The sequence below is a fragment of the Stigmatopora argus genome, chromosome 17, assembly GCF_051989625.1.
Source record: "Stigmatopora argus isolate UIUO_Sarg chromosome 17, RoL_Sarg_1.0, whole genome shotgun sequence".
NCBI classification, from domain to species: Eukaryota; Metazoa; Chordata; class Actinopteri; order Syngnathiformes; family Syngnathidae; genus Stigmatopora; species Stigmatopora argus.
Window position 1 is genome coordinate 9,963,422 of NC_135403.1, and position 18,258 is coordinate 9,981,679.

At 40.5% G+C, this 18,258-nt stretch overlaps 2 protein-coding genes across 3 annotated transcripts; one reads left to right on the forward strand and one right to left on the reverse strand.

The window, feature by feature from the left end:
• Positions 1 to 248: 248 nt before the first annotated feature.
• LOC144091878 (voltage-gated potassium channel regulatory subunit KCNG3-like) lies at positions 249 to 3,689 on the reverse strand. The gene is made up of 5 exons (XM_077624552.1): positions 3,304 to 3,689; positions 3,101 to 3,227; positions 2,865 to 2,993; positions 1,247 to 2,005; positions 249 to 1,057 (listed from the first exon to the last, which is right to left on the reverse strand). The coding sequence occupies exons 4-5, from the start codon at positions 1,819 to 1,821 to the stop codon at positions 430 to 432; spliced, it is 1,203 nt and encodes a 400-aa protein (XP_077480678.1). The 5' UTR covers positions 1,822 to 2,005; positions 2,865 to 2,993; positions 3,101 to 3,227; positions 3,304 to 3,689; the 3' UTR covers positions 249 to 429.
• Positions 3,690 to 3,793: 104 nt separating this feature from the next.
• On the forward strand, positions 3,794 to 17,357 carry ubr2 (ubiquitin protein ligase E3 component n-recognin 2). 2 transcript variants are annotated; one of them, XM_077623722.1, is made up of 46 exons: positions 3,794 to 3,936; positions 4,985 to 5,268; positions 5,797 to 5,875; positions 6,467 to 6,577; positions 6,732 to 6,862; positions 7,050 to 7,188; positions 7,359 to 7,421; positions 7,509 to 7,629; positions 7,700 to 7,807; positions 7,894 to 7,982; positions 8,127 to 8,225; positions 8,336 to 8,499; positions 8,694 to 8,793; positions 8,865 to 8,993; positions 9,083 to 9,266; positions 9,581 to 9,660; positions 9,730 to 9,840; positions 9,930 to 9,995; positions 10,082 to 10,198; positions 10,284 to 10,347; positions 10,440 to 10,564; positions 10,670 to 10,722; positions 10,806 to 10,908; positions 10,993 to 11,041; positions 11,223 to 11,377; positions 11,584 to 11,686; positions 11,774 to 11,883; positions 11,984 to 12,067; positions 12,146 to 12,327; positions 12,415 to 12,626; positions 12,703 to 12,796; positions 12,919 to 13,080; positions 13,314 to 13,402; positions 13,524 to 13,584; positions 13,672 to 13,820; positions 13,905 to 13,960; positions 14,115 to 14,211; positions 14,338 to 14,405; positions 14,479 to 14,617; positions 14,701 to 14,797; positions 15,191 to 15,318; positions 15,478 to 15,586; positions 15,930 to 16,061; positions 16,146 to 16,316; positions 16,382 to 16,483; positions 16,549 to 17,357. In XM_077623722.1, the coding sequence occupies exons 1-46, from the start codon at positions 3,850 to 3,852 to the stop codon at positions 16,688 to 16,690; spliced, it is 5,298 nt and encodes a 1,765-aa protein (XP_077479848.1). In that variant the 5' UTR covers positions 3,794 to 3,849; the 3' UTR covers positions 16,691 to 17,357. The 2 variants fall into 2 exon arrangements, with proteins under 2 accessions (XP_077479848.1, XP_077479849.1); XM_077623723.1 differs by having other exon boundaries at positions 9,581 to 9,642.
• Positions 17,358 to 18,258: the final 901 nt, after the last annotated feature.

The following is an 18,258-nucleotide window of genomic DNA, read 5'->3' on the forward strand; positions in this document are numbered from 1 at the left end:
ACGTTTATTTAAAACACATTGCTACAACATCTTATTTTGATTAATATTTAATGGTTTTTTTCTGTTTACATTAAGAATATGATCTTTTTTTCCAACACAATTTTAAAACTCCAATGTAAAATAAGTATTTATAGGTTTTAAAAAATGTCATGTAAAAATAACATACGTAATAAGTTGACACTGGTTTTGGGATTTAAAAAATCATTACCGGTATGCAGTTTTGTCAAGGGTCCTTTATTATAATCCTACTGGACTTTTAGTACTGCGAGGGACTAAAAATCATCACAGACATACAAAAACGATGCAGTTTGCCTGACACTTCTCGGCCACCGTAAGAATAGGTTAATGCTCTATGTTACCCCGAAACAGCTATTTGCTCTCAGTTCTTTGGATAGTCTTTCCTGAAGTCCTGTTCCTATGGTGTTTTTTTTAGTCAATAAAATCAGTGGACGGACTGCGGATGCAGCGTGCTGAACGCACTTTGAGCTCATGATAGCACTGCACAAAACTGTGGTAAATGAAGGTGATGGGTAGGGCTAGAAGCACAATTCCGCTCACTACACAGACGCCACCCAGTACACGGCCTGCCACAGTGATTGGGTACATGTCTCCGTAGCCCACTGTAGTCATCGAGATGATGACCCACCAGCTGGCAGCAGGGATGCTGGTATAGTCCTGGTTTCCTCCTTCTAAAAGCTGGGCCAGGGCGCTGAAGATGGCCATGGCAACGAAGATGAACACCAAAAGCATCACCATCTCGCGATAACATCGTCTCAAAGTCAGGCCCAGGGTTTGTAGGCCGAGGAAGTGACGCGCCAGCTTGATCACCCAGAAGATTCTCATTATGCGCAGCACCCGCAGCGTCACGCCCGCTCGCTGAAGCTGAGAGTTCTCTCCCGTCAGGAACGTAGCAGTGACGGAGATGTAATAAGGAGTGATGGCCAGCAAGTCAATGATGTTGAGAGGACGCCGCACAAATTCGCATTTGTCTCGAGACACGATGAACCGGACAATGCACTCGGCCGTGAACCAGCCGATGCACACTGCCTCGATGATCCTGGAAATAACAAAAGAGGAGAGAAATCTTCAAATCAGAATAAACAACAACAAAGTCATCATTGGAAGTTATCTACCAATATAGGAGCTACTCAGTTTACAACAGAGTAAAAAAACAGTTAAATATTTACAGTTTTACCGCATTTCTTGATTTTCTCTTTGCTTTTTTACAATTTTTTTAACAGTGTACCTGTGTTCATCCGTTGTCTCGGCAGCCTTCCATTCTGGTAAGGTGCTTGCACACAGCATCACCATAGAAATAAGAACAAACAGCACAGACACGGATGCCAAGATTTGAGCAGCCACAGAGGACGTGGGCTCCTCGAATGTCCTTCTCATCCTATCCAGCCAATGGCCATCCAGTTCCTCTGGGCCTTGTGGCTCTTCTTCGGGGAAAAAATGAACAAAACAGTCAGAAAGACGTTCATCCAGCCGCCTCTGGCAGCAGAGTTGCAAGTCGGCACTTTCAAGGCCCCAGTAGAGCATCTCATTATAGAAGGACAGTTCACACATGTGTGGGACAAATCTCAACTTGCCATGCTGAAGGTACAGCATGATAAAACTGAAGGCCTCAGAGTGTCGGTCGAAGAAAAACTCATTTCTGTCACGGTCATAGTCATCACACAGCTCTAACAGCTCGCTCTCTGACACACAGCGATACAGGCGGCTGAGTCTGCTCAGTGGGAGGTGCTTCATCAGTTCCACCGAGAAGGGAAACCTGCGACCACCAACGTTCAGGGTGCAAAAACTACTTCCAAACTTCATCTTCTCTTTGAGGCTGGTGACTTGAAAGTGTTCACTTATTCAGATTGGTAAAATCTCACACTATACTCTCTAGAAAAATATAAAATCAGCGTCCTCTTTGTATATCTTGAACCAGAACGCTTCAGTTCATGTCTTGTGCTGGAGCTTTTCTTCTCCATTGCTCCATTCAGCAACATTCTTCTTTCTTAAACAAAAAAAGGAAATATCATGCAAGTTAACAAAAGTAAAGGAAGTAATAGTGCTGCCTTATGGGTTACTTTTTACATATCAATTACAGTCAATGTTTATGCATTGTTATGCAACCTAAAATTAGAGTTAGGACTGATTCGGAAACATTTGATAAAGGATACTAATAGTTTCACATACAAATACTAACATTTTGGAACACTCTTTCATTCTCAAACAGTTTCTCACCATTCTGTCTGTTTATAAGGAAAATTGTAACTCATCCACTATTTCGGTTACATTTCCACAATAATAAGCAACATGACTATATCGTAAAAACATTCCTTCTACTTCTATGGCGCTGCAATGCTTGCACCATTTAATTTCCACTCAGGTTTCTAGGCTTGAATTTCTTGAATTGCTTATGGCTTTGAAAAACAAAAATAGGGAAGATGATGCAACACGAGTTTTTCTTATACAAACTTAAAGGCTGTTTTTCAAGGTCAAGATGCTGTGCAATAAACATTTATTTTTCATGAGGATAGCTGGCTGCCTATAGATTGTATTTCAATTGATTCATTGCATCATAATTTTCTGGAGGTTTAACCTGTGGAAATCATACTGATCCCAAGGATAAAATATGTTGAAACATTTGAAGGGAGCACAACATTTTTCTAATGATATCGTTGTACATCCAAACATCACGTTTCACTATTTTACATCCGTGTTAGTTCAAATGAGTTAAATGACAATCAATGCTAAAATTGAAAGAGACATCACAATACATTTTCAAACACATGCAAAGACATTGAGATCATCCGAATGATAAACGTTCCCACGTTCCCATCATTTTAGCAATTCCTATTTTCCAAACTCACCTCAAAACAGCTTAAGTTCTTCACAAGGGCATCAAGGATTTATTTGCACTCTAGATTGCAAAATCTTGACAAGTTTGAATCCACTGAATCCTTCCACTGGTCTTGTCAGGAGAAGATGTGTATGAGTGACTGATGATTTCAGAAAAAAACAAAAAAACAAAAATAAACAGATGAATCGCCATAAATGCTACTCCCTGACTGCTGTGTGAGAGAGACACTTGTCCTCCTACACCTACCTCATCCACTTGCTTGTCCTTGTTGGGCTTCTCCTGATCATCTTCCCTCTTCAGTCCTCCCTCTCCTGATGTTCCACACTCAAGTTTCATCCTCCCCATCCTCGACCCTCATCAGACCTGAAGATCCCTATAAATAAATGATTAATTGAAGATATTTCATGGTATTACATCAAATAATGGTCTTAGATAAAGCATGGACCTACATTCATTTATAAGTCGAAAGCACACTTGAATCTTGACAAACAGCGTCCTCTTTAGGAAATATATATAAAATAGAGGTTAGAAGAATTTCAATTACAGGAGTATCATGTGTTCTGATAGGTAAAAGATGTGGACCAAATAAAGTATTTTAGGTAAAAGTAAAATGTATATATTTTTTTTTCACAAGGAATTTGAACCCAGTCAGATTGTTTTTAGTCAATATGGCTTTGTAAAAAAGCATTAAGATCATTTTATGTAGACATCAATCATAAATAAGCTATTTATTTTAAAAAAATGGACATTGCAAACTATTATCAATCAAGTAATAGTAATAAATATTTAACATAGTTCTATCAAGCTAATAACTACATTTAAAAAAAAGGTACTTGGCATTGTTTTTAAATATTTGTTGCCTAAGTGAATTCAACTGTAGTATTGGACAAATGCAGTATATATACTGTCAGTTATTTTCGATGACGTGGCCCCGCCCCCTCGCAAGCAACGATTTCCTCTTCCGGGTTCTTCGTCTTCGCCACAGAGCAGGAAAGATGGCTGAGGCAGAGCCAGACAGAAGAGCCCTTCTGTCCGATTTATGTTCGGAATTTTTGAATTTCTCCGCTAAAGACATTGCATCGGTAAGCGTTTTTACTATCTGCCCACCCCAGTGACCGCCAATTCTTCCACCGATGTGTCATCTGTTTGTGTTTGCGAGATTAATCTGCCGATCACTTGGTTACCGAAAGCTAATGCTAATAATGTACTAGCGTCTCATAGGGATGTATACAACAGCTGGATGTCAGGTGAAGCCTGTCAAAACCAGAACGTCAGTGTGACAACCTCAACGTATAACTTAAAAACAGTCTTTTGGTCTAAACTAGATGAACCCGCACAAAGCAATGTATTTCCAATTTTGGTAACACAACACCAGGTTGCTTTAGTATTTTGAATCATATCGCCTAATAGTTAACCTTAATGTTGGCTATAGTGTTTAAAGTTGATCATTTTTGCCATTGTAACACTACTTAAACGCTGTCGAAATCGTCATCCATTCTTATAAATCGTATGTAAACCGGTAACGTTTGAGAATCTTGTGAAATGGACCAAACCTGTGGATAAAAATGTAGTTGGTTACAATGTAAAGGATTTTCTAGGTATTTAAAAAAAAATTGACGACATGGTGTAAACAGTGATTAATGGCTGTTAACGTCAATAGAAAGGTATGCAGGGTAGCATTTGGATCACCTTCATATAAGATTTCCACAAGAATGTTTTTGCTTCACTATTTCGTCACACACACATTTGAACTCACACTTATTTTATTTATTCAGACATCACTACAAGAAAGTCTTGAAGGGCTTCACATGACTGCAGTTAAAAACAAGTTTTGTTGCTTTTGTCATCTATTTATTGCATGTGCAACTATTTTTAAAACGGCTTAAAGCAATAACACATTTATATTTTCAAATAATACATGACTTCGAATAAACTGCAAATGTCAGACAAAGAATAAAGTTAAATCAATTCCACAATTAATATTCATAGAAAATTGTTTCAAATATTTAGCCTAAGATGCCACTACGGTAAGGACATTAACTCTTCAACTTATGATTAAAAAATGCTTAATATAAAATCATGAGCATGGAATTGGTTTCTCAACTTTTATCTTATTATTTCCACTTCCAGGGATGGTTGTCAGAAGCAAATCTTCAGGTGGAAATCTATCGTCACTTGGCCGAGTACGTACCCAAAATCCTTTGCTTGGGGCCCAGTGGCTGCAGCAGTAGGGAGGAGCAGCGAGAAGAGCAGAGGGAAGAACTGTCATGTCAGCTGCTCCTCTCGGCTCCCTTGGAGTGGCTGCTGCTAGGCGAGGATCCAGCTGTAGGCCTCCCTCAGCTCCAGGAAAGCAATCAGCCTTCACCACTGTGTGGACATGTGTTTAAGGTTGGGGAGCCCACCTACTCATGCAGGTATAGTCAAGTCAAGTTGTCGCAATATCGCATTAAAAAAATCCTCTGTCTTTTACACACTGCTATTAATTGAGTGACGTTCATGGTAACAGAAACCTGTCATGAACGATGTTTAAACGTGCAAGCATTCTTTACATGCCACTACCACAGTTGACAGCATTGAGTTCCAACTTCACACTCGTGTGAATTCTAGAGAGTAGAGATATTATATGACTGCATCAATTATTGGAAATTTTAACCTCAACAGTATGCATTGTCTAATTTCTGCAGTTCTCTGTCAAACCAGACTGTTTGTTTTGTATTTTATCAAAATGGTCTTATTTTCTAATGGATGTTTTAGAACAACTCTGTTATGAAACTATAATTCATTCAGGATTTTTTATTTCCATATCTGCTTCAATCGTTAGAATCAGTATTATTCTGGTACACGAGGCACTGGGTGTCTAACTTAGATGTTCTGTTGTGGCAAAGCGGTGCTTAGTGAAAACGGTTACTTCAGGTTTCATGTTTTTTGTGTTTTTACTTTAGGGACTGTGCAGCTGATCCGACATGTGTCTTATGCATGCAGTGTTTCCTGGGCAGCGATCATAAAGATCATCGATACAGAGTACGTATGGTTTGTAGCACAGCACAGTATTTAAAAAGTAAGGTTTATGTGCACTACTAAATGAAAAAAAATGGTCTCCGTACTGAACTGGGGAGTAGTGAAGACAGTTGCTGCTGGGTATCAGTGCTACTGAACAAAAAATGCACGCCAGTTTTTCAGCAATGTATTCATGTGACTGAAATGAAATGTAAAAAAAAGCAACTTGAGGGTTTTTCCAAATTGGATCGTCTTGTCGGCTAGAGCAGCTGCTACATGTGACACATGATGCTGAGCATCCCGTTGGTGCTCTTAAGCCTGCTGTTCATCTGTTGTGATGATGTCATAGCTGCTAGGCATTACAAGTACTTACTGATTTCCTGCTGTTTAAAGATCCCAGGGGACACAAGATTAATGGCAAACTGGAATATGACATGAGAGTTTTTAAAAAAAAAAACAGTCAACCTTTCTAATCAGCTCTAAGAGGTCAAAGTTCTTACTGTCACTGGCACAAAGCTCCACTTTCCTTGTGACACATGCCCTGGAGCTGACAGCTTCTTGTCTTCTGCAGGTGACAAACCTGACTGTATGTGTATGTCTGTTATGTACATGCAGATGACTACGTCTGGAGGAGGTGGCTTCTGTGACTGTGGTGACACTGAAGCCTGGAAGAAGGGTCCTTACTGCCAAAAACATACACCGACTACCAACAAAGACTCAGAGGAGGTGTGAGAGTGACTTTCCTCCCCCATTTGTAGCGAACAAAGCTTTGCAATTTGTAGCGAACAAAGCTTTGCAAATATCCTTCATTGATGGCAGGGCTTAATTGGAAAATGTCTGATAGTATTTAATTGTTATTTAATATCTATTTTCCCCCCAGGACCCCGCAGCCCAGCTACCTGCTGACATGGCTGTCCGTAGTTACAACATTTTTGCCATCATGCTTAAGTATGCTGTGGATATGTTGACTTGGACACAAGAAGATCAGCTACCTGCAGGCCTTGAACCAACGTATGCATCTAGCCTAATCTTAATCATAATATTCATGACATACAGTTCAGTACTTGAGCACTTGTAAGGAGGGTCTTTTAGTCACAGTATAAAAGTGAGCTTTGTGAAGCAGCTGAGACTTTGGAGGATTTACATATCCTTGTTAGTACTTATTTCTGCCCTGTTAATTGTGTGTTTGTCTTTGCAGTGAAAGAGGAGACAACTACTACTGCATGCTGTTCAACGATGAAGTCCACACCTACGAACAGGTGATCTACACCCTGCAGAAGGCCGTCAACTGCAGCCAGAAGGAAGCCGTTAGCTTCGCCACCACTGTGGACAGAGACGTTAGTATTGCTTTTGTTTACCATAGACCGTGAACTGGTTTTAATTGTAACATGCTCTGAACTGAGTATAGCACATGGATTTCAACTTCGCAATGTAACTTTAAATAAAAGCAAAAACATTATGACTACCTTGAAATAACATGTTTTGGGGGGAATGTGTTCATTTACAGGGCAGGAAGTCTGTTCGATATGGGGACATTCAGTTTTGTGAACAAGCTAAGACTGTTATAGTGGTGAGTTTCTTTTTTTATGTAGGTTGTTTCTTGTTTTACTCCATTCACACACCTAACTGATTTAAATATTTCAAAATGTGTCCGCAGAGGAACACCAGCCGTCAGTCCAAGCCTCTCAGAGTTCAAGTGATGCACTCATCTGTCGTGGCTCATCAGTGTTTCGCTCTGAAGGCTTTGAGTTGGTTGGGGCAAATCATTCAATACTCGGGTACGTTTTAATTTGGACACCCACGGTTGTCTGTTTAGTAGTAAGCGTTTCAATGGTTCGTGTATTCCAGATGGTTTGAGGAGGATATTGTGTCAGGTGGGACTTAAAGACGGTCCAGAAGGAGAAAACTCATCACTGGTTGATCGCTTAATGCTTAACGACTCCAAAATGTGGAAAGGTGTTATTTCATATTATTCATATACTGTAGTCTTGATTCGCTCCAATGTACAGTATTGCTAACTGTCTTTTTTCACTACTTCTAAGGAGCAAGGAACATCTACCACCAGCTGTTGATGAACAGCCTCCTAATGGATTTGAAGTACAAGAAGGTCTTTGCTATCCAGTTTGCCAAGGTAATAAATATTGAGTCAGTTAAAGTCCTCATAATTCTGTGTAGCATGCTTTATTATTCAAGAAGGGTTCAAATATAACTTAGTTTCAAGTATTTCCAGTGACCTCTCTTCTGGTGTTTAAAACACATTTTGTTTGCGTTGTAGAACTACCGACGCCTCCAGACAGATTTCATGGAAGACGACCATGAGAGGGTGGTGTCAGTGACCTCACTTTCTGTACAGCTGTTCACCGTGCCAACAATGGTAAGTTCTTTCTTCTGTTTCTCGTGTGTTGATAAAATAGTGAGGCTATCAAGCTTATTATATAATAGACAAGTTGGAAAAAAATACCTATTTTTTATGTACACATGCAGGCCCGCATGTTGATGGTGAAGGAGAATCTCATGACTGCCATCATCAGGACATTTGTCGATCATCTTCGTCACAGAGATCTGGAGGGGCGCTTTCAGTTTGACCGCTACACCGCCCAGCAGGCGTTTAAATTTGGACGAGTCCAGAGCCTCATCGGAGATCTCAAGTAACTGTTGTATATTATTCTTCTGACTTTGCACTAATCTGGGTCTGCGTTTCTGCTGTCCGGCTCTGATTTAGAGTAGCGTGCAGCATAAAATGAGAGGATAATTTCCATGCAGCCTAATTTTCATTCAATAAGTGACTGTAGACCAATTGCACGCCAACAAGCAGCTGACCAACAGTTCTATACGTGTCTAGGTATGTCTTAATCAGTCGACCCTCTGAATGGACTGACGAGCTTAGAGAGAAGTTTCTGGAAGGCCTGGATGCTTTTTTGGAGCTCCTAAAGTGTATGCAGGTAATGACAAGATACACTTTTGCGGACATCCTCGGAATGTGGGAACCACACTTGTTTCATTCCGTTTTCAGGGTATGGACCCGGTGGTTCGGCAAGTGGGGCAGCACATTGAAATGGAACCTGAGTGGGAAGCGGCTTTTACTCTTCAGATGAAGTTAACACATATCATATCCATGATCCAGGAGTGGTGCTCAACTGATGTAAGACCAAAAAGATACACCTAATTATTATATAATGTCTGTCCAAAGGCCAACATGTATTTTTATGCTCTTGTGTTGTTGCCTCATAGGAGCGTGTGTTAATCGAGGCTTACAGGAAGTGTTTGAGTGCAGTTAGTCAGTGTCAAAGCAGCCTTCCAGATGGTGAGCAGCCAATAAGCTTGAGTCTGGCAGGTCATTCTGTGGAGACGTTTCGATATCATGTATCCCAGGACAAAGTCTCCATCCACCTTCCTGTCTGCAGACTGCTTGCCGGTAAATGAACACAAGATTGTTAAGTAACTCCCTCAATTTGCTTCACAATGTCTGCTTCCAGGAAGCATTTTCCTTTCCTTTAGTAGGCCACATGGCGAAATGTAATACATTAAGAGAAACCCAATACTCTTTGAGTCTAAAGAAGTGAACCAAATTTGCATACAAAAAAGTCATTTCAAACCATGTGCTTTTATGAACCCTTCCTTGCATGTTTAAACAGGGATGTTATTTTTTCCCCCAAATTGTAACATCCGGAAACCTTGACATATTCCCTCCCTCTAGTATTTATTCTTAATATAAGGCTCCTTCCCCAGGTCTACATGTTCTACTCAGCAGAACAGAAGTTGCTGCTCGCCTCCCTGAGCAACTCCCATTGGTTGGTCACCATTTTTTTGTGCGTTAACATTGAATATTTGAGGCATTTTAATATGAACGTCAATATTTGGGTTTTATTTCGTTGTAGGGGGAACTCAGCCCCCCTCTTCTGATTGAACTCCCCCTGCGATGTCTCGTGCTGTGTGCGCAAGTGCTGGCCGGGATGTGGAGAAGAAATGGCTTCTCCCTAATCAACCAGGCAAGCTGATTTTCTGACAATGTTTAAAAAAGAAATGCACTGTGTATTTTTCTTCAATAAAAGTAAGTTATATTTCTTATCTGTTTTAGATTTATTATTACCACAATGTCAAGTGCAGAGTGGAGATGTTTGACAAAGACGTGATCATGCTGCAGGTATAAGCCAACTCCACTGCCTCGGCTGACGGGCACGGTATGGTATTTTGATTTTAAAGTGTCTTAGTTGCGGACTATTTTCACAGGCCGGTGCGTCCATGATGGATCCAAACCACTTCCTTATGATCCTACTTCGTCGTTTTGAACTTTTTCACCTTTTTAGCTCTGCAGATTGCAGAAAAAGATACAGGGAGACCAATAAGGTGGGTTTGGAATTAAGTCATTTTGTTGCTTACGTTCTACCTCTTAGCAGCTTACTTTGTTGTCGTCCCCCCAACTGTTATGCAGGATCTGGTCCAACAAAAAAATACTTTGATTGAAGAGATGCTACACCTAATCATTACTGTGATTGGTGCGTGTTTTCAAATTTTTAAATAATTTATGACATGCTTTTAGCCCAGAATCACAACTGAGAATTTGGTCTCTTGTACTTGTGTTGGTCAGGTGAGCGTTACGTGGCAGGTGTTGGTCAAGTAGAGCCATTTGACGAGGTTCGAAGAGAGATCATCCACCAGTTGGCAGTCAGACCTATGGCCCATAGTGAGTTGGTCAAGGCTCTGCCAGAGAATGTAAGAAACCCAATGTACTTGTCTTTTTACATAAGTTTGATCCAATATGTAGTCCACTTCACCCTCCTGGCTTTGTAGAATGTTGAAATTTGATCTTTTCCTCAGGGCAACAAGGAGACTGGTCTGGAGCGTGTGATTGACAGTGTTGCTTCCTTCAAGTTTGTATCTTATTTTGCTTTATTTTGAATACAATACATGGAGAATAAATACAAAACAATTTTAAAACTATCTTCATTTACAGGAAGCCGGGTGTCACGGGCCGTGGTCTTTATGAACTGCGTCCTGAATGGAATAAATACTTTAACCTATACTTCTACCACTACAGCAGAGCCGACCAGTCCAAGGTAGACAAGAACATATGGTCCTATCTCATTTAATTATTGGTTGTGGGCACTTCATGCGTTTGACAAAACTTTTTGTCCGTAAAGGCAGAAGAGGCTCAGAGAAAACTGAGGAGACAAAATGGAGATGACACAGGTGAAAAGTTGCTTGGCATGCACTTCTTAAAAAAATAAATAAAATAAAAACATTTTTGGGGGGAAATATTTAGAAATCTTGACACATTTGGCAACACATACAAACACAGTTATCTGTCTATGTACATTTATTTAGACTTGTCACTATGTAAAAACATATTTTAACATTTCTGTTTCCACAGCTCTTCCTCCACCATTTCCTCCGCCCCTTTGCCCCTTGTTTGCTAGCCTGGTGAATCTACTGCAGTGCGATGTGCTGCTGGCAGTGGAGGGAGCTGTGCTGCAATGGGCTATGGAGCCCCGTGGAGGAGGTTGGACAGAGTCCATGCTGCAGAGGGTGAGACACTACTGTGTGTTTGTTTGTGTGTGTGTGTGGCAGGATTAGTCACACTGAAAATATTAATTCAACCACAAACCTGGCTTTCGTTGTGAGAAAAATACAAATGTGTTTCAGACCATTACATTGTAGTGCGCCAGCAGAGAATATCAATACACTTTAAATCCAGAGGAATTTCAAATATCCTGTGCACGTATGCTTTTTAGGTGCTCCATTTGGTAGGCATGGCTCTGCTTGAAGAGCAACAGCAGCTGGAAAATGGCAATGGCGAGGATGATGTTACATTCATGTACACCGTGAAAATCTCACGTAAGTATGGACAATAATTTTAATATTAGACATATTGATTTGTTTTTGGCACAAATGAAATGAAATCCCTGGGTTATTTTTTTGTAGGTCCAGGTGATGCTCCTAATACTTCAGGAAGTGTTCTTGCTTTGCTGGAGAGTCTTCAGAATGCTCCTCACCTAGAGGTCCATAAAGACATGATTACCTGGATCTTAAAGGTACTACATGTTGATTGTATTTGTTGTCAAAACATAGATGACCTCATGTCCGTTTCACCTTCTTTAATTTCTTTCAAACTACAATTTATTCTGTGTACAGATGGTGGCAAACATCAAAACTATAAGAGAGCGTTCATCCTCAACCTCCACTGTTACCATCAGCCAAGGGCATGGACTGGAAGAGGTCAGGCTTTTTGCCTTTACAAATTTATTTAATTAAGTAACTTGATAACTGGTAAGTGTGCTTTCTGTTTTCCTGCAGACGATACGGGACAAAGACAAGGCAGAGAGGAAAAGGAAAGCAGAGATGGCTCGGCTCCGAAGGGAGAAGATCATGGCTCAGATGTCTGAGATGCAGAAACATTTCATCAATGAGAATAAAGAACTTTTCCAGCAAAGTTTAGAAGAGCTGGAGGCATCTACGTCAGCCAATGCCGAAAACAGGTTCTTTATTATAGAATTTCTTACAACTCAGAATAGGTTTTTTGGGACCGAAAATAAATGGAATAACACCTCGTTGACCTTTACCAGTCTTTCTAGTACGGATTCATCCAGTGTCCTTCGGGTCTGCATCGGCCCCTCGAGGGTGGCCAGAGGAGCCGAGGGCCGTGAGCTGGTGACTTGCATCCTCTGTCAGGAGGAGCAGGAGGTTAAATGTCACGGCAGGGCCATGGTATTAGCAGCGTTTGTCCAGAGGTCCACCGTCTTGTCCAAAAAACGCTGTTGCGCTTTGCCTAATGCAGGTGGGTTTGACATACGCGCTCACTCAGACAGGAAAGTAAGTCAACATGGTTCATGACTGATGATTTTTTTTTTTAGAACGACATGACCCACTGTTCATTCATCCCGACCTTTCAATGGGAATTCACACGGCCAGCTGTGGACACATCATGCATGCCACCTGCTGGCAGAGGTGAGAGCTTAGCATATTCACGGCAAACAGAAAGTATCTAAAGAAATGCAGCGATGACAGACAGTGTTACTTTCAAATGATTGCACTACCCACTGAAATGTAGCAATCATCTTTGTGATAAGGTACTTTGAAGCAGTGCAGTTGAAGGAGCAGAGACGGCAGCAGCGTTTGCGAGGTCACACCAGCTACGATGTGGAGAATGGAGAGTTTCTCTGTCCTCTGTGCGAGTGTCTGAGCAACACCGTCATCCCTCTGCTGCCACACACACAACCACCTGTCCGCGGGTACGTGTGAGGTCTTTTTATGTCAATAGTATATGCTTGTGTAGTCTTGATTAACAAGTACTTCTTAACCAGAAGAATTTGCAAGTTCAATCAATGATATTTAAGTAAAGGAGGTAGTTCACTGTACAATTTATGAATGAATAATGGTAGTGTTGCATAGAATCCACACTGTATTGAGATAATGTCATTCAAAATGCTTTAATCAGTATCGTCCCCCTGAACTTGTCTTACAGTGTTAATCATCCCACTCTGGCAGTTTGGCTCAAGTCAACAAATGAGAAGATTGAAGCATTGCACTACGCCCATAAAAAGCCTTCAAGTGGTCAGTCAGTTCTTTTTTTACAGTGTTGTTGACTCTGTTTGTGTTGTGGTGCCTTTTATAGAATTATAGTTTTGGTGTGTGTGTGTTTGAGGACTTTTTTGTGTGATTTTTGTTTTCTTAGGTGATGCGGAAGAGGTGGAGCCTCCGGTGCCTGAAGGATTCAGACTTGATTTCACCCCACTGTGAGCGAGCATACATTTAGCCTTTATGTGAACTGTTTGCATACAATATTGAATAAACCACTATATTGATTTTGCTCTCTCCACTAGAAACCCCTTTTCCAGCAGTATTATCGAGATGATCACCACATTCAGTATGTCGACTTATAAGGTCGGGCTGAAGACGAACCCGAATGAGCAGGACCATAGAGTCCCTGTGCTAAGTTGGTCCACTTGCGCCTACACCATTCAAGCAATCGGTACGCAAGCAAACATTTTTGATTAAGGACTTCTTTCACATTCTTTTATGATTTATGTAATCCAAACAACATATCTGCTTATAGAGCGCCTCCTGATGGATGACGAAAAGCCTTTATTTGGAAGTTTACCGTGCAGACAGGTACTGCTACAAAATCACCTTCATTTAATTTTTCAAAGATATTTTTTTCCAGTCAGAACAATTGGTTTATCTGTTGTTTGTACTTACAATTTTTCTTGGAAAGTATTTGTTGAAATGCGTTTGAGGACCCATTTGTAATGACGTGGTGTTACAGGACGAGTGCTTGAGCGCCATTACCCGCTTCAGTTCAGCTTGCTGGACATCAGCGTCGTTGCCTGTGGTTCACAAACACTTCATCAGATTGTTTTCAGGTACAAACTAATCTTAATGTGTCATGTTTTAAAATGTATGTTTAAAAAAATAATCATACAATAACATCCATTGAATGTGTTTTTTTTAATTAAAGTTATATTTGTGTGCTTGTGTGTTATTCACAGCTCTAGTTCCAGACCCTCGGGTAGAAAACACTCCAAGTATCCTGGACATTGACATGTTTCATCTTTTGGTGACTTGGCTCAACGACCGCTCTAACCTAACATCTGAAAACATTGGCTTACTATCGTTCTCAATGTTTGCAGGTTTACAGTGTGTTAGCCTACACGTCTGTACACAGTTTAGACCAATCGAGACAGCATACGATTGATTCAGGTCACATTCACCTACTGCATTTCATCACTGTCGCTCACGTGGTTCAAGTGCTGCTCACGTCAAACGGGGGTACTGCACCAGCTCCCGTATCGTTGTGAAGTTTCCATGTTGCCACACTCTTACCTGTTGTTCTGTGTTTTGTCTATTTTTAGATAAAGAAGAGGTGTGTATGGAACAGGACAGTAGAGTTTCAGAAGAGGAGGAGCTCACGTGTCAGCTTTACAACATGTTGAGGAAACACCTACCCAGGTGAAGCCTTTAGTTTGCTTTTAGTATTATTTATACATATTCAGAAAACTTGATTCGCAGAGAAACCCACGGGCAGCTCCCCATTAATTCATTCATCTTCTGAACTACTTATCTCTACATCCTGAACAGGTTGCTAGTCAATGTTTTGGGAAATTAAATTAATAATAATCTTGTGCTAATGTGATTTTGAATGTCACTTTAGAACTATGACTTGTGTTAATAGATGTTCTTTGTTAACAACACTTAAATTTAGAGCATCATATGCTATTAAAATCTGTCATTTTTGTAATTTCTTTATTATAGCATTTTTTTATCCTGGCTGGTTTATAAAGCACTGAGGGAGGGAACCTGTGTATTTTAGTATCCTTAACTGTTGACATTTTGTTTGTTTAGTGTTTTACCTGAAGTAGAGTCCTGGCAACTGTGGCGACGTGTCAAAGCTGGCGTCTCGCCGTTCCTTCGATGCGCCGCCCTCTTCTTTCACTACCTAAACTCTACAGCACCGCCAGCTGATCTGTTGGGTAAGAAATAGTACTATACAACTACTATACCGTCTCTCATTTCAAACCAAAACCTAATAGAGTTTACGGCAATTGAAAAATACAGAGAAAGCGGGCATTTAAGAAAAAATATATATAATCAATATTCCAATGATTAAAAATGTTTTGCACATGCTGTAGATACGGGGCCTGGGCAGTGGGAGGCACTGTGTACCTACCTGAGTCTGCCGTCCATCTTGCCGCAGCTCTACCAGACGCAAAAAGCACTGCTTGAGCCGTTCGTGAGCAGGTAATGCGTTATACTCGTTGCAGGACTATTTAAGGTAAAACATGCAGTCTTTGAACCCAAACTGAACCCGACGGAAAATGGAGGCTACAGTATGTATTTTGTTTGGTATGTTTCTTTGTGTGTGTTTAAGATCACTCAAGAAATTGATAATTGAAGGGATTGTTGGCACACCTTTGCAAGACAAGACAAAACAAAATAAATGATTATATTTTGGGGTCATAAGGTCAAATGTCACAAAGGTCAAAAAGACATTTTGCCATAACGTGATGCTTAATTTATTAGAATAGGATTTAAAAATAAAACCCATGAAATCCAGCAAGTGTCAATCTGTGTGTGCCCGCAGTTGGTGCCTTCATTCTTCCGTCAGTCAGACATTACAAGAAGGCGGCGTCAACTGGTTTCCCCGAGAGTCGAACCGCCTGATCGACCTGCCCGAAGATTACAGCGTCCTTATTAACCAGGCGTCCAGCTTTACGTCAGTACATACGTGGTTAACGTTCAAACGTCCCAATAGCAACGTCTTAGTTATTTTTGTTGTTTTTTGTTGTACTGCGCATAGGTGCCCTTTGTCAGGCGGTGACAAGTCGCGCGCGCCCACTCTGTGTCTGGTGTGCGGCACCATGTTGTGCTCTCAGAGTTACTGCTGTCAAATTGAAGTGGACGGCGAGGATGTTGGCGCCTGCACTGCGCACACGTTTTTCTGCGGCGCAGGCCTCGGCCTCTTCCTGAGGTAATGCTGAGCACATTTTGTTCGGTGTCCTTTTTAGCGAATAACATGTATGTGGTTCTTTTCAGGGTGAGAGAGAGTCAGGTGTTGTTTGTGGCGGGTAAAACAAAAGGCTGTTTCTACCCACCCCCATACCTGGATGACTACGGAGAGACAGATCAGGGCCTCAAGTAAGTGTTGTGTTTTAATATGGAATGTTATTTTGGTTTTTGATCTTGTGTATCCGTTTTTTTAGGCGTGGGAATCCCCTCCACCTGTGCATGGAGCGTTACAGGAAGATCGAGCGCCTTTGGCGTCAGCACGGCATCGCCGAGGTTATAGGCCACGCACAAGAGGCCAACCAGACGCTGGTCTCCATCGACTGGCAGCACCTGTGATATTAAGTGGAAGCCGCATGATTGGCTAGCAGAAGGTGCGCTTTTTGGGGGTCATTTTTGGGGGGTCCTCCGTTTCATGGCCATTCAGTTGCACAGTGATCACCTCAGATCAGCTTTCAGGGATTCGTACGTCTCACCTTATCAAAGAGACAAAAATTGCAAAAAGGCACAGGCTTATTACAGGCTGGGGGCGGACTTTAAAAGGCCCCCAACTAATAATGTGAACAAATTAGTAGCAACACATTCACATTTTATTTTTCGTCTTATCAAAGCGAATTAGTACAACAACATATCAAATGCTTTTTTTTCTCCTCAGTTGATGCTTGTGATATTTTTTTGAGTCATGAGGTGGTGTTTTTTTTCTTCCCCCGACTCCTGTATTTGCTTGCGTGGGCCGACTTTTTCAGTACTCAATCTTTTTCAAGGTTTTGAGTGCATTTTCTTGGGAGGAGAAATACATTTTTGATTAACTGTATTTTTCTCTCATTTCTCCTCTAAAAGCAGACTATGTCAGAATGTTTTTTCTTCTGCATCTCCACAGCATGCTGACTAGAGGCTGTTGCTTCATTTAGCTAATCTGACTTGTCAATATGTGAATTCTTGTATAAATTAGTATATTATGTATAAAATTGTATAAGAATAGAAAAAAATAAAAATGTGAAAGCAGCTGGAGTCTTGTTAGGAGTTAGTTGTAGTACTATACATAGTGTGCGCTGTAATATAGTGTCATGAATTGGAATTTCATGACAATTGACTTCATGCGTAAATGTAAAACAAACTCGTGCTTTTCACAGATGTCTTTTTAATCATAATTTGGACAACAGTATCAAGGCTGTTACTTCATACAACATACCGGTAGTAAAATGAACAGATTCAGAGACAGTGAAATTATTGGTATTGGAGGCCTGAGCATTTAGTTCAAATAAATAAACTACTTTTCAACATTTATCTACATATATAAATGACACGAAAATAAATGTACACATAAAATGCATGCCACAGTATTCAGCCCCTTGCAATGACCTCAACATTTGCAATATTGACAAACGTCACTCTTTTCCCAAAAGCTTATTGTCATAAATATTTTTAAATGGGTAATATCTACCACCATTAAATATCAGTGTTCATATCAATAACGTTTTTGGAAAAACAATCTGTTGTTAAACATTCAAAAACAGGAAACTTTCTTGTTACACGCTGCAAATGAATGAAAAACAAAACTTTTAGCTGTCAAAACAAAAAAATGTCTAGGATTTGAATGGGAAGAAAACCCTTAAACAGACCATAACAAGTGAGCTACATTAATAATAGAAAAGACATAAATATCAAAATGCAAAGGCTTCAAAATGAAGGCAGGCTCTCATAGTCAAAAAATTGTTAACTCAACATTCGGAGCAAGCATCAAGTAAACTTCTTGAATAAGAATACCGTATAAACAACAGTACAAAAAAATTGGTAGCAAAAAAGTGTGGTATCTGCAACATAATCAATCATATTACCTCTTGGGTGTGAAGGAATTTGTCATTTAAGCATCTGAGTTTCATTTGATTGCATCCAAATTTTAGACA